Genomic DNA, 20,695 nt, shown 5'->3' with positions numbered 1-20,695 from the left:
TAATTTTCAAACTTCATTCTACTACAAGGACACAAAATTTTCAGCAGAGGTATGGAAACAAATCCAAATAGATGTTACCTCTCTTCTTGTACAGTAGGCCATCTAAAATGGACTTACGGATTTTATCCCGAAAAGAAGGGAGCCCCAGGAGAACTGTGTGTGTGTGCCCAGGAGAATTCTGTGTGTGTGTGTGTGTGTGTGTGTGTGTGTGTGTGTGTGTGTGTAATGGGGAGACTTCATGTAAGGAGAAGAGACCAGTTAAACACCCGCACCTGTACTGTGAAGTATGATTTTACTGCCTTCAAGGAACCATGTGGTAAAGAAGGAAAGAACAATAATTTGGGAATAAGAAAGCCTGAGAAATATACTGATTTGACTACTTCCTTTCATGCTGTTCATGGGGTTCTCAAGGCAAGAATACTGAAGTGGTTTGCCACTCCCTTCCCCAGTGGACCACGTCTTGTCAAAACTCTCCACCATGACCCGTCCATCTTGGGTGGTGGTACCTGGCATGGCTCACAGTTTCACTGAATTAGACAAGGCTGTAGTACATGTGATTAGACTGGTTAGTTCTGTGGTCAAGGTTTTCATTCTGTCTGCCCTCTGATGGAGAAGGATAAGAGGCTTATGGAAGCTTCCTGATGGGAGAGACTGACTGAGGGGTAAACTGGGTCTTGTTATGATGGGCGGGGCCATGCTCAGTAAATCTTTACTCCAATTTTCTGTTGACGGGCAGAGCTGTGTTCCCTCCCTATTGTTTGTCCTGAGGCCAAACCATGGAGAAGGTAATGAAGATAATGGCAACCTCCTTCAAAAGGTCCTGTGCAGACACTGCCCCACTCAGTGCCCCCAGCCCTGCAGCAGGCCATCACTGACCCACGCCTCTGGGAGAAACTCCTGGACACTCAAGGGCAAGTCTGGGTCAGTGTCTTGTAGAGTCACTGCTCCTTTCTCCTGGGTCCTGGTACACACAAGGTTTTGTTTGTGCCCTCCAAGAGTCTGTTTCCCAGTCCTGTGTAAGTTCTGGTGGCTCTATGGTGGGGTTAATGGCAACTTCCTCCAAGAGGAAGAACCACAGATCAAATTGCCAACATCTGTTGGATCATCAAAAAAAGCAAGAGAGTTCCAGCAAAACACCTACTTCTGCTTTATTGGCTATGCCAAAGCCTTTGACTGTGTGGACCACAACAAACTATGGAAATTCTTAAAGAGATGGGAATACCAGACCACCTGACCTGCCTCCTGAGAAATCTGTATGCAGGTCAAGAAGCAACAGTTAGAACTGGACATGGAACAACAGACTGGTTCCAAATAGGAAAAGGAGTATGTCAAGGCTGTATATTGTCATCCTGCGTATTTAACTTATATGCAGAGTACATTGTGAGAAATACTGGGCTGGGTGAAGGACAAGCTGGAATCAAGATTGCTGGGAGAAATCTCAATAACCTCAGACATGCAGATGACACCACCCTTATGGCAGAAAGCAAGGAACTAAAGAGCCTCTTGACAAAAGTGAAAGAGGAGAGTGAAAAAGTTGGCTTAAATCTCAACATCTAGAAAACTAAGATCATGGCATCTGGCCCCATCACTTCATGGCAAATAGGTGGGGAAACAGTGGAAACAGTGACAGACTTTATTTTTTTGGGCTCCAAAATCACTGCAGATGGTGACTGCAGCCATGAAATTAAAAGGCGCTTGCTCCTTGGAAGAAAAGTTATGACCAACTTAGACAGCATATTAAAAAGCAGAGACATTGCTTTGCTCATAAAAGTCTGTCTAGCCAAAGCTATGGTTTTTCCAGTAGTTATATATGGATGTGAGAGTTGGACTATAAGGAAAGCTGAGCGCCGAAGAATTGATGCTTTTGAACTGTGGTGTTGGAGAAGACTCTTGAAGGCCGCTTGGACTGCAAAGAGATCCAACCAGTCCATCCTAAAGGAAATCAGTCCGGAATATTCATTGGAAGAACTGATGTTGAAGCTGAAACTCCAGTACTTTGGCCACCTGATTCAAAGAACTGACTCATTTGAAAAGACCCTGATGCTTGGAAAGATTGAAGGCAGGAGAAGAAGGGGATGACAGAGGATGAGGTGGTTGGATGGCATCACCAGTTCAATGGACATGAGTTAGAGTAAACTCTGGGAGCTGGTGATGGACAGGGAGGCCCAGCATGCTGCAGTCCACTGGGTCACAAAGAGTCGGACACAACTGAGGGACTGAACTGAACTGAACTGAATGGGTTTAACATCTCAAAAACACATATGTTAAAAACTCCTTTAGACTCCCTTCAAAAACAAACAGGATAGGAGATACTACCAGAATGCATCAGCATGCAAATACAAACCAGGAAGCAACAGAAAAAAAAATCTGTTCTTTTTCCAGTCTATAAAAGCACCCCACAGCCTATCCTTAGTTCAGTTCAATTCAGTCACTCAGCCGTGTCTGACTCTTTGCGACCCCATGAATCGCAGCATGCCAGGCCTCCCTGTCCATCACCAACTCCTGGAGTTCACTCAGACTCACGTCCATCGAGTCAGTGATGCCATCCAGCCATCTCATCCTCGGTCGTCCCCTTCTCCTCCTGCCCCCAATCCCTCCCAGCATCAGAGTCTTTTCCAATGAGTCAACTCTCCGCATGAGGTGGCCAAAGTATTGGAGTTTCAGCTTTAGCATCATTCCCTCCAAAGATATCCCAGGGCTGATCTCCTTCAGAATGGACTGGTTGGATCTCCTTGCAGTCCAAGGGACTCTCAAGAGTCTTCTCCAACACTACAGTTCAAAAGCATCAATTCTTCAGCACTCAGCCTTCTTCACAGTCCAACTCTCATATCCATACATGACCACAGGAAAAATCATAGCCTTGACCAGACGGACCTTAGTCAGCAAAGTAATGTCTCTGCTTTTGAATATGCTATCTAGGTTGGTCATAACTCTTCTTCCAAGGAGTAAGCGTCTTTTAATTTCATGGCTGCAGTCACCATCTGCAGTGATTTTGGAGCCCAAAACCCCAAAAATAAAGTCTGACACTGTTTCCACTGTTTCCCCATCTATTTGCCATGAAGTGATGGGACCGGATGCCATGATCTTCGTTTTCTGAATGTTGAGCTTTAAGCCAACTTTTCCACTCTCCTCTTTCACTTTCATCAAGAGGCTTTTTAGTTCCTCTTCACTTTCTGCCATAAGGGTGGTGTCATCTGCATATCTGAGGTTATTGATATTTATCCCGGCAATCTTGATTCCAAGTAAAAGACCATCAAATTAAAAACAGCAATAAGAAAGAAAATATGAAAAGAGAATGTATAGATTAAAAAGATTAAAATTCCCATTTGTATAGTAATATTTAATAAATATTAACAGTGTTAGATAGTAATATTAACTAAAATAGAAACCTAAAAACACTGAACATTTGGACAGGTGGTCATATTTACGGTATGAACCATGAAGGTGGTATGAGGACTCCAACTAATTCCCTTATTGTCTGTGAAGTTCAGAAAGCTTTAGGTTACAGAGTTAGGGGCAGAGTTAGGTTAAGAACCCAGATATCCTGCTTTCTAGCTGTTTTTAAATTTTCTACCTATAAAAGTTTTAATATCTCATTAACCACAATACCATCAGCACTATCCCCAAACAATTACTTATTGTCAAGTATCTTGACAGTGTTCACATTTTCCTGATGGTCTTGTGAGTGTTCCTTATTATATTTACAATTTGTTTGAATTGGAATTCAGACAAGCCCCATATGTTGCAATTAATCACTATGCATGCATATCTCTTAAGGTTTATTTAATCTATAGTTTCTTTCTCCATCATTTTTATCTATTGCTTTTTTGAGGAGTGTGAAAACAACTGTGTTGGCTGTCCTATTGTTTCCCAAAGTGGCTTTTGCTAGTTGCCTCCCTACAAGGTCCTATAACATAGTCCATTGACCCCTGTATTGGTCAGTAGATCTCGTGGTTTCATCCAAGTCAGGTTAAAATCATTTTTAGCAAATATATGACATTGGTGCTACATATTAATAATTCTGGGGCTTCCCTGATAGCTCAGTTGGTAAAGAACCTACCTGCAATGCAGGAGACCCTGGTTCAATTCCTGTGTTGGGGAAGATCCACTGGAGAAGGGATAGGCTACCCACTCCAGTATTCTTGGGCTTCCCTTGTGGCTCAGCTGGTAGAGTCCGCCTGCAATGAAGGAGACCTGGGTTCGATGCCTGGGTTGGGAAGATTCCCTTGAGAAGGGAAGGACTACCCATTCCAGTATTCTGGCCTGGGGAATTCCATGGACTGTATAGTCCATGGGGTCGCAAAGAGTTAGACATGACTGAACGACCTTCACTTTCATTAGTACTTCTATCAGGAGACACATAATCTCTGACTCTATCTTTTTTTGTGACCTTCATAGCCATTGACTGATCCACTGATTCATTAAATATTGCAAAAGGGGGATGTTTGAATTATATCATTGCTTCTTCACATATCCAACCTCCTATTTTTTTTTTTTTTCAATACTGCAAGTGCACTAAGTATGCATGTTCCATTAGTTTCTAGATTGTAGTTTTGGGGGCAAATAGACATAACTACTGTCCTCACACATACCTTTGTCTCCAGCTGCACCCAGCTGCCTGCTGACCTCATTTGACAGAGCAGTCTTACAAGCACTGCTATTCTTTAGGAATTCAGAAATGTCAGTTATTTTCATTAACATAACTTACCAGAATTGCATGGTTTATAAGAATGTCTTATCCATCAGAGTACTACATACTCAGTTCATTTCAGTTAGTTGCTCAGTCGTGTCTGACTTTTTGTGACCTCATGTGTGGCAGCACGCCAGGCTTTCCTGTCCATCGCCAACTCCTGAAGCTTGCTCACACTCATGTCTATCAAGTCAGTGATGCCATCCAACCATCTCATCCTCTGTCGTTCCCTTCTCCTCCTGCCTTCAATCTTTCCCAGCAACAGGGTCTTTCAAATGAGTCAGTTCTTCACATCAGGTGGCCAAAGTATTGGAGTTTCAGCTTCAGCACCAGTCCTTCCAATGGATGTTCAGGACTGATTCCTTAGGATAGACTGGTTTGATCTCCTTGCTGTCCAAGGGACTCTTAAGAGTCTTCTCCAACATCACAGTTGTTGACTAGATGGACCTTTTGTCAGTAAAGTAATGTCTTTTTTTTAATAAGCTGTCTATGTTGGTCATAGCTTTTCTTCCAAGGAGCAAGCATCTTTTAATTTTATGGCTACAGTCACCACCAGCAGTGGTTTTGGAGCCCAAGAAAATAAAGTCTGTCATTGTTTCCCCATCTAAAAGTCATTAAGTGCCAGGACTGGATGCCATGATCTTAGTTTTTTGAATGTTGAGTTTTAAGCCAACTTTTTCACTCTCCTCTTTCACTTTCATCAAGAGGCTCTTTAGTTCCTCTTTGCTTTCTGCCATAAAGATGGTGTCATCTGCATATCTGAGGTTATTGATATTTCTCCCAGCAGTCTTGATTCCAGCTTGTGCTTCATCCAGCCTGGCATTTAGCATGATGTACTCTGCATATACGTTAATAGCAGGGTTACAATATACAGCCTTGGCGTACTCCTTTCCCAATTTGGAACCAGTCCATTGTTTCATGTCTGGTTTTAACTGTACCTTCTTGACCTGCATACAGATTTCTCAAGAGGCAGGTCAGGTGGTCTGGTATTCCCATCTCTTTCAGAATTTTCCAGAGTTTGTTGTGTCCACACAAAGGCTTTGGGATAGTCAATGAAGCAGAAGGAGATGTTTTGCTGGAATTCTCCAGCTTTTTCAATGATCCAATGGATGTTGGCCACTTGATCTCCAGTTCCTCTGTCTTTTCTAAATCCAGGTTGGACATCTGGAAGTTCTTATTCATGTATGGTTGAAGTCTGGCTTGGAGAATTTTGAGTATTTGCTAGTGTGTGAGATGAGTGCAACTGTGTGGTAGATTTGGCATTGCCTTTCTTAAGGATTGGAATGAAAACTGACCTTTTCCAGTCCTGTGGCCACTGCTGGGTGAGTTTCCCAAATTTGCTGGCATATTGAGTACAGCACTTTAACAGCGTCATCTTTAAAGATTTGAAATAGCTCAGCTGGAATTCTGTCACCTCCACTAGCTTCCCATTAGGAAGCTTCCACAAGCCTCTTATCCTTATCCATCAGAGAGCAGACAGAATGGAAACTACAATTACAGAAAACTAGAGAGTCCAGGAGTCTCCAGAGGAGGAGTGGGTCAGTGGTGGCCTGCTGCAGGGTTGGGGGCACTGAGTATAGCAGTACATGCATGGGATGTTTTGAAAGAGGTCACCATTATCTTATCCTTCTTATCCTTCTCCATCAGAGGGCAGACAGACTGAAAACCACAATCACAGAAAACAAACCAGTCTAATCACATGGACCACAACCTTGTCTAACTCAATGAAACTATGAACCATGCCATGTAGGGCCACCGAAGATGGACGGGTCATGGTGGAGAGTTCTGACAAAATGTGGTCCACTGGAGAAGGGGATGGCAAACCACTTTAGTATTCTTGCCTTGAGAACCCCATGAACAGTAAGAAAAGGCATAAAAGACAGGACACTGGAAGATGTACCCCCAGGTCGGTAGGTGCCCAATATGCTACTGGAGATCAGTGGAAAACTAACTCCAGAAGGAAAGAAGAGACGGAGCCAAAGCAAAAACAACACCCAGTTGTGGATGTGACTGGAGATAGAAGCAAGGTGAGATGGTGTAAAGAGCAATATTGCATAGGAACCTGGAATGTTAGGTCCATGAATCAAGGCAAATTAGAATTGGTGAAACAGGAGATTGCAAGAGTGAACGTCAACATTTTAGGAATCAGTGAACTAAAATGGACTGGAATGGGTGAATTCTACTAGTGTGGGCAAGAGTCCTTTAAAAGAAATGGAGTAGCCATCATAGTAAACAGAAGAGTGTGAAATTCAGTACTTGGATGCAATCTCAAAAAGGACAGAATGATCTCTGTTCATTTCCAAGCCAAACCTTCAATATCACAGTAATTCAAGTCAATACCCTGACCAGTAATGCTGAAGAAGCTGAAGTTGAATGGTTCTATGAAGACCTACAAGACCTTTTAGAACTAGTACCTCAAAAAGATATCCTTTTCATTATAGGGAACTAGAATGCAAAAGTAGGGAGTCAAGAAACACCTGGAGCAACAGGCAAATTTGGTCTTGTAGTACAGAATGAAGGCGGGCAAAGGCTAATAGAGTTTTGCCAAAAGAACGCACTGGTCATTGCAAACACCCTCTTCCAACAACACAAGAGAAGACTCTACACATGGACATCACCACATGGTCAATAGTGAAATCAGATTCATTATATTCTTTGCAGGCAAAGATGGAGAAGCTCTATACAGTCAGCAAAAACAAAACCAGGAGCTGACCTTGGTTCAGATTATGAACTCATTGCCAAATTCAGACTTAAATTGAAGAATGTAGAGAAAACCACTAGACCATTCAGGTATGACCTAAATCAAATCCCTTAGACTATATAGTGGAAATGATAAATAGATTTAAGGGGCTAGATCTGATAGAATGCCTGATGAACTATGGATGGAGGTTCGGGACATTGTACAGGAGACAGGGATCAAGACCATCTCCAAGAAAAAGAAATGTGAAAAAGCAAAATGGCTATGTGAGGAGGCCTTACAAATAGCTGTGAAAAGTAGAGAAGCGAAAAGCAAAGGAGAAAAGGAAAGATATATCCATCTGAATGCAGAGTTGCAAGGAATAGCAAGGAGAGATAAGGCCTTCCTCAGTGATCAGTGCAAAGAAATAGAGGGAAACAATAGAATGGGAAAGACTAGAGATCTCTTCAAGAAAATTAGAGATAACAAGGGAACATTTCGTGCAAAGATGGGCTCAGTAAAGGAAAGAAATGGTACGGACCTAACAGAAGCAGATGATATTAAGAGGTGGCAAGAATACACAGAAGAACTATACAAAAAAGATCTTCATGACCCAGATAATCATGATGGTGTGATCACGCACCTAGAGCCAGACATCCTGGAATGTGCAGTCAAGTGGGCCTTCGGAAGCATCAGTACCAACGAAGCTAATGGAGGTGATGGAGTTCCAGTTGAGATATTTCAGGTCCTAAAAGATGATGCTGCGAAAGTGCTGCACTCAATATGCCAGCAAGTTTGGAAAACTCAGCAGTGGCCACAGGACTGGAAAAGGTCAGTTTTCATTCCAATTGCTAAGAAAGGCAATGCCAAAGAATGCTCAAACTACCACACAATTGCACTCATCTCACATGCTGCTGCTGCTAAGTCGCTTCAGTCGTGTCCGACTCTGTGCGACCCCACAGATGGCAGTCCACCAGGCTCCCCTGTCCCTGGGATTCTCCAGGCAAGAACACTGGAGTGGGTTGCCATTTCCTTCTCCAATGCATGAAAGCAAAAAGTGAAAGTGAAGTCGCTCAGTCGTGTTCAACTCTTCACCACCCCATGGACTGCAGCCCACCAGGCTCCTCCACCCATGGGATTTTCTAGGCAAGAGTACTGGAGTGGGGTGCCATTGCCTTCTCCAACCTCACATGCTAGTAACGCTCAAAATTCTCCAAGCCAGGCTTCAACAGTACATGAACCGTGAACTTCCAGATGTTCAAGCTAGTTTTAGGAAAGGCAGAGGAACCAGAGACAAAATGGCCAACATCCACTGAATCATCGAAAAAGCAACAGAGTTTCAGGAAAACATCTATTTTTGCTTTATTGGCTATTCCAACGCCTTTGACTGTGTGGATCACAATAAACTGGAAAATTCTTCAAGAGATGGGAATACCAGACCACCTGACCTGTCTCCTGAGAAATCTGTATGCAGGTAAGGAAGCAACAGTTAGAACTGGACAGGGAACAACAGACTGGTTCCAAATAGGAAAAAGAGTACATCTAGGCTGTATATTGTCGCCCTGCTTATTTAACTTAATCATGAGGAAAGCTGGGCTGGAAGAAGCACAGGCTGGAATCAAGATTGCTGGGAGGAATATCAATAACCTCAGATATGCAGATGACACCACCCTTATGGCAGAAAGTGAGGAAGAACTAAAGAGTCTCTTGATAAAAGTGAAAGAGGAGAGTGAAAAAGTAGGCTAAAAACTCAACAATCAGGAAATGAAGATCACGGCATCTGGTCCCATCACTTCATGGCAAATAGATGGGGAAACAGTGGAAAACACTGGCAGACTTTATTTTGGGGGGCTCCAAAATCACTGCAGATGGTGACTGCAGCCATGAAATTAAAAGATGCTTACTCCTTGGAAGGAAAGTTATGACCAACCTAGACATCATATTAAAAAGCAGAGACATACTTTGTCAGCAAAGATCCGTTAGTCAAGGCTATGGTTTTTCCAGTAGTCATGTATGGATGTGAAAGTTGGACTATAAGGAAAGCTGAATGCCGAATAATTGATGCTTTTGAACTGTGGATTGGAGAAGACTCTAGAGAGTCCCTTGGACTGCAAGGAGATCCAACCAGTCCATTCTGAAGGAGACCAGTCCTTGGTGTTTATTGGAAGGGCTGATGCTAAAGCTGAAACTCCAATACTTTGGCCACTTGATGTGAAGAGCTGACTCATCTGAAAAGACCCTGATGCTGGGAAAGATTGAAGGCAGGAGGAAAGAGGGGCGACAGAGTATGAGATGGTTGGATGGCATCATCGAGTCAATGGACATGAGTTTGGGTAAACTTCAGGTGTTGGTGATGGACAGGGAGGCCTGGCGTGCACGGGGTCACAAAGAGTCAGACATGATTGAGCAACTGAACTGAACTGAAGGTGTAAAGAACAACATTGCATAGGAACCTGTAATTTTAGGTCCATGAATCATGGTAAATTGAAAGTGGTCAAACAGGAGATGGCAAGAGTGAACATCGACATTTTAGGAATCAGTGAACTAAAATGCACTGGAATGGCGAATTTAATTCAGATGACTATTGTATCTACTATCGTGGGCAAGAATCCCTTAGAAGAAATGGAGTAGACCTCATAGTCAGCAAGTGTCCGAAATGCAGTACTTGAGTGCAATCTCAAAAATGACAGAATGATTTCTGTTTTGTTTCCTAAATTAACCATTCAGTATCACAGTAATCCAAGTCTATGCCCTAATCAGTCTATGCCGTAATGCCAAAGAAGCTGAAGTTGAACGATTCTATGAGGACCAAAAGACCTTCTAGAAGTAATACCAAGAAAAGATGTCCTTTTCATCATCAGGGCTTCCCTGACAGTTCAGTTGGTAAAGAATTCTCCTGCAAAGCAGAAGACTTGGGTTTAATTCCTGGGTGATGAAGATCCACTGGAGAAGGGATAGGTTACCCACTCCAGTATTCTTGGGCTTCCCTGTGGCTCAGCTGGTAAAGAATCTGCCTGTGAAGAGGGAGACCTGGGTTCGATCCCTGGGTTGGGAATCCCCCGAGAAATGAAAGGCTACCCACCCCAGTATTCTGGCCTAGAGAATTCCATGGCCTCCATAGTCCATTGGGTTGCACAGAGTTGGTCACGAATGAGGGACTTTCAACTTCACTTCACTTCAGCCGTCCCCACCTCAGGGAGCCAGGAAGTGTACCTATTACTTGTCTTCACTTCCCCCTTATGCAGCAAGATTTCCAATAATGCTTTGGTTGAATTCATCTGGCCTCTTACCAATTTCTATTGATTAAAAGAGTCCAAGAACCCTGCCTGGTCCGTAACGCTACCAGCCATATAGTAATTCATGTTTCTTCACAGGCTCACCAATAGTCATATTTCCATCTCTAAAATAAAAACAATCCACTGAGGTTCTGATTAAATAACATTTATACTTTATGGAGATACTCCTTTGTGATAATACATTTTTCTTTTGTCTTCCAACCAGAAAATCCTTAATCACTTATTGAAATTTAAGTTTTTTAACTTAGAACTATTTTGTAGTTTTCCTTATGTTACCGTTTAAATCTTATACAGTATCTCTTTTTAAGGGGAACACTTTTTCATTTCCATATCCAATTAATGGTTGAAGAAAAAAAATTATTTTCATGCATTTCTCTTGTATCCAGCACCTTTGTTGTTGTTGTGGCTAAGTCGTGTCCCCCTCTTTGTGAATCCATGGACTGTTGCACGCTAGGCTTCCCTGACCTCTTGTATCCAGCACCTTACTGAATTATATGAAATGTTTGGCACTATTATTAATTCTGGCGCAGTTTCCCGGTTGAGCACGTTAGAACGAACAGGATGGATGCGCCCTGCTCTCTGACATCCCATCGATTTAAAACATCGTTGGGGGGAAAAGAAAAATTAAACAGACTTGAAAAATCTCTTACATACATTGAAGAGAATGAAAATGGTGCCATACGACAGTACTAAGGGTCTACACGAGACAAGGTGGTCAGAGGAAGACCTGCCTTGGAGGAGGTGACACAGTCTAAGCACTGAAGGGGAAACACTATCCACTTAGTGCAAAGAAATCGAGGAAAACAACAGAATGGGAAAGACTAGAGATCTCTTCAAGAAAATTAGAGATACCAAGGGAACATTTCATGCAAAGATGGGCTCGATAAAAGACAGAAAAGGTCTGGACCTAATAGAAGCAGAATATATTAAGAAGAGGTGGCAAGAATACACGGAAGAACTGTACAAAAAAGAACTTCACGACCCAGATAATCATGATGGTGTGATCACTCATCTAGAGCCAGACATCCTGGAATGTGAAGTCAAGTGGGCCTTAGAAAGCATCACTACGAACAAAGCTAGTGGAGGTGATGGAATTCCAGTTGAGCTGTTTTAAATCCTGAAAGATGATGCTGTGAAAGTGCTGCACTCAGTATGTCAGCAAATTTGGAAAACTCAGCAGTGGCCACAGGACTAGAAAAGGTCAGTTTTCATTCCAATCCCAAAGAAAGGCAATACCAAAGAATGCTCAAACTACCGCACAGTTGCACTCATCTCACATGCTAGTAAAGTAATGCTCAAAATTCTCCAAGCCAGGCTTCAGCAATACGTGAACCATGAACTGCCTGATGTTCAAGCTGGTTTTTGAAAAGGCAGAGGAACCAGAGATCAAATTGCCAACATCCACTGGATCATGGAAAAAGCAAGAGAGTTCCAGAAAAACATCTATTTCTGCTTTCTTGACTGTGCCAAAGCCTTTGACTGTGTGGATCACAATAAACTGTGGAAAATTCTGAAAGACATGGGAATACCAGACCACCTGACCTGCCTCTTGAGAAATATGTATGCAGGTCAGGAAGCAACAGTTAGAACTGGACATGGAACAACAGACTGGTTCCAAATAGGAAAAGGTGTACATCAAGGCTGTATATTGTCACCCTGCTTATTTAACTTCTATGCAGAGTACATCATGAGAAATGCTGGACTGTAAGAGACACAAGCTGGAATCAAGATTGCCGGAAGAAATATCAATAACCTCAGATATGCAGATGACACCACCGTTATGGCAGAAAGTGAAGAGGAGCTAAAAAGCCTCTTGATGAAAGTGAAAGAGGAGAGCAAAAAAGTTGGCTTAAAGCTCAACATTCAGAAAACGAAGATCATGGCATCCGGTCCCATCACTTCATGGCAAATAGATGGGGAAACAGTGGAAACAGTGTCAGACTTTATTTTTTGGGCTCCAAAATCACTGCAGATGGTGACTGCAGCCATGAAATTAAAAGACGCTTACTCCTTGGAAGAAAAGTTATGACCAACCTAGATAGCATATTCAAAAGCAGAGACATTACTTTGCTGACTAAGGTCCGTCTAGTCAAGGCTATGGTTTTTCCTGTGGTCATGTATGGATGTGAGAGTTGGACTTTGAAGAAGGCTGAGCGCTGAAGAATTGATGCTTTTGAACTGTGGTGTTGGAGAAGACTCTTGAGAGTCCCTTGGACTGCAAGCAGATCCAACCAGTCCATTCTGAAGGAGATCAACCCTGGGATTTCTTTGGAGGGAATGATGCTAAAGCTGAAACTCCAGTACTTTGGCCACTTCGTGTGAAGAGTTAACTCATTGGAAAAGACTGATGCTGGGAAGGATTGGGGGCAGTAGGAGAAAGGGACAACCGAGGATGAGATGGCTGGATGGCATCACGGACTCGATGGACAGGAGTCTGAGTGAACTCCGGGAGATGGTGATGGACAGGGAGGCCTGGCGTGCTGCGATTCATGGCGTCGCAGAGTCGGACACGACTGGGCGACTGAACTGAACTGACACAGTTGTAACTTTTCACAAAGCTCCCCTAGCTTGGCTATGCTCCCCCACCCGCCGGCTACCAAAACCCTCCAGGCCCGCCCCGCCCGCGCCTCGCCCCGCCCCGCCCCGCCCCGCCCCCCCCCCCCCGCGCCCCCCTCTCCCCTCCCCGCGCCCCCCTCTCCCCTCCCCGCGCCCCCCTCTCCCCTCCCCGCGCCCCCCTCTCCCCTCCCCGCGCCCCCCTCTCCCCTCCCCGCGCCCCCCTCTCCCCTCCCCGCGCCCCCCTCTCCCCTCCCCGCGCCCCCCTCTCCCCTCCCCGCCTCCGCCTCTACGGCCTTTTGCAGCTGCGCAATACTCTGCCCAATTGAAAATGTCTCACTGCCAAAAAGGCCTAAATTCCTGAGGCTGCCGGAAGAGGCGGGGTTTATGGTCGGCTATTATTATGTATTGACGCGGCAGGCCAAATGTCGGCGGAAGTGCTGGTAGTTGTTTCCGGAAGTGGGCAAGGAAAGCTTGAGATGGCGGCTGCGACTCTTACCGAGAAGGTACGTGCCGGTGGTTCTACCCAGGGTTCTTAGTTGGGGAGGGTTCTGAGGGCAGCGGGGGCGAGAAGTGGAGGAAGTGCTTGTGTGCCGGGTCAGGAAGGCGCAGAGAATGTGGGGCCAGGATCGGCGATGAGCGCCTGGCCTGGCCCGCGGGGACTCACTTGGGCTGACCGGGAGAAGCCTCACCGGCCCTTACTCAGCTTCTCCTCCGCCATATAGGCGCCGGTGGGTGGAGCAGAGGAGCAGCAGCCTCCCGCAGGAGCCGAGGAGCTGGCCGCCCAGAAGCGCGAACAGAGACTGCGCAAATTCCGGGAGCTGCACCTGAAGCGGGTGAGTTGCCTCGGAGGCCACCTGACACTTGCCACCTGGCCAGGCCCGCGCACATTTGTGGAGGGAAGAGGAAGGCGCACCTGTGCGTGTGACAGGTCGGCAGAGCTGGATGGAAGCTCTGTCCCGGTGGTTCTCAACCTGGCAGCGCATTGGAGTCACTTTTGGAAACGGACATACTTTCTCCAAACCTTTTTTCGAGTTTGGGGGAGGGGAGTCTCTTACTAACAGCTTCTCTGCAGTATGGCCCCAGTAAGCTCTTCCAAACAGAGGGAACACATGCAAAGGAAAGGAATTCATATCAGGGATAAGAGTCCAGCAAACAGCTGGCTGCCGTTGGAGCCCAGAAACAAAAAAGCAGCTCGACTGTTTCAACTCAAAGGGTCCTGACTGATAGCTTGGCCATGGGTTCACAAAATCCTCACCCACACTCAGACTACCACAGTGACAAGAGCAGAGCGGTACAAACCACAGAAATGACCACACAGCACTGTCTTCTGCTAAGACCAGTGGTAAATACAGCGCTAGCCTCACTCCCTTACTCCTGCCTCCTGTATAAAGACTTATATGTTCATGAAAACAATCAGAGTATGCCCTGACTTTCTGACCCTGCCTAAGCCAAAGCTTCCTGCAGTCGCCTGATACAGACTCAAATGCTATAAGTAGCTCCTCCTAACACCTTTTCACTGAAATGTCTCCAGTTCCCCGTAGTTTGCTGTTTCCTTCAGTGTGGCACATTCAGCTTTGACCACACGTGTGTTCTTGGTGTCTGGATGGCAGGAATGACAGGTTGAGAGAAGTCCGTTTCTTTACCCAGAAGAATTTGATCTAGAATCAAACACACTTACATATTTACTTGGTGTAAAGAACATGGGGTTGGATACTGAGAGACACATCCTCCTGGACTAACTGCCTCCAGCCTGTGACCCAACAAACATCTAACTTTAAGTTGTCCCTGAGATAGTCTACTTGTTTTGGTTTATGCAGTTAAATTTAATTTAAAACAGACTCTTCATACAGTAATTTAAATGGAGAGTGCCTTTCATTTGCCATAATGTAAACTGCTAAAATATCTAAAGAGCAGGAGTACTTGGGAAAGGTTAGAGATACTATGATAGGTAGTAAAGCACCAGCCTCAAATTGAGGCTTCTTCCTTTAATTAGTCAGGATTAAAAGGGAATTGAAAGTAGAATATTTTTTTCATAATGTGAGACATTAACCCCCAGACATCTGGAATAGCACACCAGTACAGCTCAACACATTTCTTGACTGTATACAAATGTAAGACCTTGCTTAAAATCCTTTGATGGTTCTCGGCCTTCCTTAAAGTGGGAAAAATTTGTTTGGATTTATTTTTGTGTTTCAGCCAGCAACCTTTTTGTGTTTATGGTTTTAGAATGAAGCTCGTAAATTAAATCACCAGGAAGTTGTTGAAGAAGATAAAAGACTTAAGTTACCTGCGAATTGGGAAGCCAAAAAAGCTCGTTTGGAATGGGAACTACAGGAAGAAGAAAAGAAAAAGGTTAGGAACTGCTCTGCTGTTTTCATAAGTGGTCTGTTCTGTTGTATTGAGATAGTAAAAAAAAGCTCTTTATCAGCTGCAACACTTTGGGCAAGTAATTTAATCTCCCTGTGATTGTGTTTTCTCATCTGTAAAATGAGATCTGTAATAATTACTTGAGTTAATTATGAATTAAATGAGTCAGTGCATTTGGAACATTTAAGAGAGGGTCTGACACTGGATAAATGTTGAGTATTATTTTTTAGATTGATGTACTCACTTCTTATTATACAACATCAGATAACCAAATTTCTCCTTCACATAGTAATGGTTATTTTAAATGTATTGCTTTATATTCACTTAAAATAGTTCAAATAATTGCTTGTATCATAAGGGCAAACATTAGCTTTTTTCTGCTTCATTTTAGGAATGTGCAGCGAGAGGGGAAGACTATGAGAAAGTGAAGTTGCTAGAAATCAGTGCAGAAGATGCAGAAAGATGGGAGAGAAAAAAGAGGAGGAAAAACCCCGACCTGGGATTTTCAGGTAAGACTGAACTTTATTGAATAGGCCTCTGAGATAAGCATGCCTTCAGTGTTCCTAGTTTTAAGAAAGGATATGCCCCTTCGTGGAATATTCTGTAATACTTATACTCCTAAGAAAAATACAAAATATTATATATGGCAGAAGTGAAAAAGGCTCTACTTGAATCAGCTGGGTTCCTTTATTCAGTGCTAAAATTAAAGCCTGTTTGGTCCGGATCTTCAGGATACAGGCTATGCGAATAATATTGATTCTTCTCTGAATAGTAATGATCAAATAAGGTAATATATCATTTCCAATTTTCATTTTATTTTTAGATTATGCTGCTGCCCAGCTTCGCCAGTATCATCGGCTGACCAAACAGATCAAACCAGACATGGAAACATATGAGAGGCTGAGAGAAAAGCAGTAAGTTGACAGGATTAATGCAAGTCCTGTTTTCATCCTGAAGTGATACTGATGTATTAAAACTCGTGTGTACACATAAACATATATACATAAACACACACTGTAGTGCTTAGCTATGGATTATCAGTAGCTGGGGGTTTTTTGTTGTTGCTGTGTTTTGGCTGTGCGGGGTCTTTGTTGCGTGTGGGCTTTCTCTGGCTACAGCAAGTGGGAGCTCCTCTCCACTGAAGCTCCTCTGCATTGCGGTGTGTGGGCTTCTCACTGTGGTGGCTTCCCTTGTGGATCACGGGCTCTAGGTGCACAGGCTTCATTAGCTGCAGTACTCAGGCTTAGTAGTTGCAGCACATGGGCCCTAGAGCATCTGCGCTTCAGTAGTTACGGGGCATGGGGTTAGTTGCTCCGTGGCATGTGGACTCTCCCTGAACCAGGGATCACACCTGTGTCCCCTGTTTTGGCAGGTAGATTTTTAACCGCTGGAACACCAGAGAAATGCTCAACAACTGTATAAGGATAGTTTCAGGTCTTGATGCTGTTTACTTACTGCTCATCCACAGCAGTTAAGCTGACCACATGATTATCTTTCTAGCTGGGCATTCTGCAGCTGGGTGTTGAGAGATCATCGTAGTTATATTTTGGGACATAGAATGCTTTAGTGCCAGGATAGGTGAACTGCTGTAAGGGACCAGAGAGTGAATATTTTAGGCTTATAGGCTATCTGGGCTCTGTCACAACTATTCCACTCTGCCCTTGTGATGTTAAAGCACCCATAGAGTAGTCATTGGAGAAGGAAATGACAGCCCACTCCAGTGTTCTTGCCTGGAGAATCCCAGGGACGGCGGAGCCTGGTGGCTGCCGTCTATGGGGTCACACAGAGTCGGACACGAATGAAGCGACTTAGCAGCAGCAGCAGAGTAGTCATAGATAGATGGGTGGGCTGTTTCCCAGTAAAACTGTTTCTGTAAACAAGAGGCTGTAATTTGCTGGCCTGCTATAGTGGAAAGAGAACCTGAGGCTGGAAGCAAGTCTTTAACCTCTGACCCTTGGCTCTTTCATCTGTAGAATGAAGGTGTTGAACTAGGTGATTTCTTAACTTTCATCCTTTACAATTCTGTATTCTCTTGTTTTTTAAAAAAAGATGAGCTAGGATCCCACAGTAAAGACATTTATGTATTTTATCTCTCTTCATGAATGGTAGTTTCGTTTGAAAATATGGAGCACTTGCAGTGTTACTCCAAGTCCATGTTGCTGTCTTTTCAGTGGAGAAGAGTTTTTCCCAACGTCCAACAGTCTTCTTCATGGGACACATGTGCCTTCCACAGAGGAAATTGACAGGATGGTCCTAGACCTCGAAAAACAGTGAGTACACCATACAGCAGCCATTTCATTAAATGTTTCGTGACAAAATGGACATAACGTGCTTAGAATGAATTAAGATAGGTGTTCTACTCGCTCATTTCTGACCTTGCATCTCTAGTGGTTTTGGGGACAGAGAGCAAGTATGAATTGAATCCATGTGATTTGGAATGAAGATGTAAAATATTGATGGAATTGAGTTATTATAATTGAAAATTATAAATAAAATTATTCTCTTTGAAGAACTTATTCTTTCTTCTACTTTAACAACCATGGCACTCTGATTTAAAGAAGTATAAGTGTTCTAATAAACTTACCTAAGTATATTTGTGCTTCTTAATACTGATAGGGTCGTTCTTCCTGATACTGATCAGGCAGAGCAAAATGAATTTAGTTTATAGGAGCTCATGCACTTCAGTATTAAGATTAGTGTCTAGTATATACTGTATACTCTGTTCATATTAGCTGTGGTTATTAATATAATAATTATTATAATTAATAATATAATTACTGTTATAGTCATTTCCTTTACTTCATGTATCCGGTTCCTGGCAGTGTATCATTGTTCTTTTAGAAACATTCTGAAGATTTGTTTGTGTTTACTGAATTTCATGGTTCATACCCAGGGATATGCTGTTAATTGGCAGTTTCAACTTCATCTTGATGAAAACTGGGCTCCCCCCACCCCAAAGTGTGCTAGTTTAAGTGTACTGATTTTTTTTTTGCCATGTTTTATTAATACTAAAAAGGAAAGCAGTTTTGAAATTTTTCTTCTTCTCCCAGAATTGAAAAACGAGACAAATATAGCCGGAGACGCCCTTATAATGATGATGCAGATATTGACTACATTAATGAAAGGAATGCTAAATTCAACAAGAAGGCAGAAAGATTCTATGGGAAATATACAGCTGAAATTAAGCAGAATTTGGAGAGAGGAACAGCCGTCTAATCCCATCAGGAACTGTTTGGAAGCTTGAGAATAGAGTGAAAATTTCTGCTAGCAAATTGAAGTTCTCTTCAGAGTTATACTGTAAACTAGAACTCTGTTTGTGCCCTCCCACCCAGCATTTAAAAATAAATGTTTTTTCTTAAATGTATACGTCATATATATTTCCACATTTTTTGTGCTTGGATATAAGATATATTTCTTGTAATGTACTTGTTTTGTAAAAATCGACTTTGTATAAATTCTGTTATTTTTCTATGTATTTTAAATGTGTATGACTTGAATCTTTGAAGCATTTTGGGTTTAAGGAATGCTGGTAGCGTATGTAAATGCAGTCCTTGTTACTTTGAGTATTTCAGTGAATTTGATAAAATCTAGAACTGGACTCGGGAACCATGTGGGGTTGTGGACTCCACAGCTAAGGATGGTAGTGAGGAGATGACAGTGGCTGCTGGAGGGCAGGAGCAGGCTGTCTCCATAGAGGGCTGCTTAGGACCAAGTTTAGGAAGTAGAATTGTCCTCCCGTAAACAGTGAGCAGGTGTAGTTCCCTTTTGAAAAGGAGCTATCCTGTGGAAGAGAATCCCTACCAAGCATTGTATCATTTAAAACAGGTATATGGGGACTTCCCTGGTGGTCCAGTGGTTGAGAGTCCGCCTTCCTGGGTTTAATCCCTTCTTGGGGAACTAAGATCCCACATTCTCAATTGCTTCAGTCATGTCCGACTCAGACCCTATGGACTGTAGCCTGTGAGTCTCCTATGTCCATGGGATTTTCCAGGTGAAAATACTGGAATGGGTTGCCATTTCCTTTTCCAAGATCCCACATGCCATGGGGCAACTAAGCCCATGCCCTACAGCTGGAGAGACCCACACGCCTCAGCAAAGACTCAGCACAGCCAATAAATAAAATGAATATTTGTATTCATACATTTATATTTACGCAAATATACACACACGTGCTTCCGTTGCAAACATGGTCAAAATAATCCAATGAGTCCTATAATCAGTGCCTGTCTTTAATAATTACCAACTTACGCCAATATTTGTTTCATCTTCATTTCTATCCACTTTCTATAACTCATGTTATTTTGAAGCAAATACTAAATGTATAATTTTATCTATAAATATTTCACTATGTATCTGACTACAATGCTATTATCACAATAATAGTCCTATTTTAATAAAACTAAAGTGAAAGATTGCTATAATTTTTTCAATGTGTTGATAATGCTAAGTATCTAGGACATTCCAAATTAAAAACCTGAAACTCAAGAAAATTTCACAAAAACTTCAGCTTTAGTATTTATAATTAATAACCACATTATTATTCCCTTTTAAATTTATGTAGTACTTTCTATGTCTGCTCTTATTTTATCTTCTAGCATTTAATCTGTGCAGTTAGGTCTGACCACAGCCTGGATGCTACCTCTGAAAATAAATATATCTTTTTCTTAAGTATATTTTTTATTGAAGTATAGTTGACTTATAATGTTTCAGATGCACAGCAAGATGATAGAGTTATACACATTTTTTTGAAATTATTTTCCAGTATAGGTTATTCAAATCAGTCGCTCAGTTGTGTCTGACTTTGCAACCCCATGAATTGCAGCATGCCAGGCCTCCCTGTCTATCACCAACTCCCGGAATTCACTCAGACTCATGTCCATCGAGTCCGTGATGCCATCTAGCCATCTCATCCTCTTTTGCCCGCTTCTTCTGCCTCCAATCCCTCTCAGCATCAGTCTTTTCCAGTGAGTCAACTCTTCACATGAGGTGGCCAAAGGACTGGAGTTTCAGCTCCAGCATCATTCCTTCCAAAGAACACCCAGGACTGATCTCCTTTAGAATGGACTGGTTGGATCTCCTTGCAGTCCAAGGGACTCTCAAGTCTTCTCC

At 43.0% G+C, this 20,695-nt stretch overlaps 1 protein-coding gene across 1 annotated transcript; it reads left to right on the top strand.

Moving 5' to 3' along the window:
* Positions 13,601 to 20,001, top strand: SYF2 (SYF2 pre-mRNA splicing factor). The gene is made up of 7 exons (XM_018055998.1): positions 13,601 to 13,722; positions 13,942 to 14,052; positions 15,446 to 15,571; positions 15,978 to 16,095; positions 16,410 to 16,500; positions 17,758 to 17,856; positions 18,637 to 20,001. The coding sequence occupies exons 1-7, from the start codon at positions 13,642 to 13,644 to the stop codon at positions 18,800 to 18,802; spliced, it is 792 nt and encodes a 263-aa protein (XP_017911487.1). The 5' UTR covers positions 13,601 to 13,641; the 3' UTR covers positions 18,803 to 20,001.

Source organism: Capra hircus, chromosome 2 (assembly GCF_001704415.2).
Source record: "Capra hircus breed San Clemente chromosome 2, ASM170441v1, whole genome shotgun sequence".
Lineage (NCBI taxonomy): Eukaryota > Metazoa > Chordata > Mammalia > Artiodactyla > Bovidae > Capra > Capra hircus.
The sequence above is the reverse complement of the archived record's forward strand: the minus strand, read 5'-3'. Positions and strand labels throughout refer to the sequence as shown.

Bases quoted from the DNA above. Each gene is read 5' to 3' on its own strand.
- SYF2 (XM_018055998.1), top strand. From the start codon at position 13,642: ATGTCGGCGGAAGTGCTGGTAGTTGTTTCCGGAAGTGGGCAAGGAAAG. The intron at 14,053-15,445 runs GTGAGTTGCCTC...TTATGGTTTTAG, and splicing joins GGGAGCTGCACCTGAAGCGG to AATGAAGCTCGTAAATTAAA. The intron at 16,501-17,757 runs GTAAGTTGACAG...CTGTCTTTTCAG, and splicing joins GAGAGGCTGAGAGAAAAGCA to TGGAGAAGAGTTTTTCCCAA.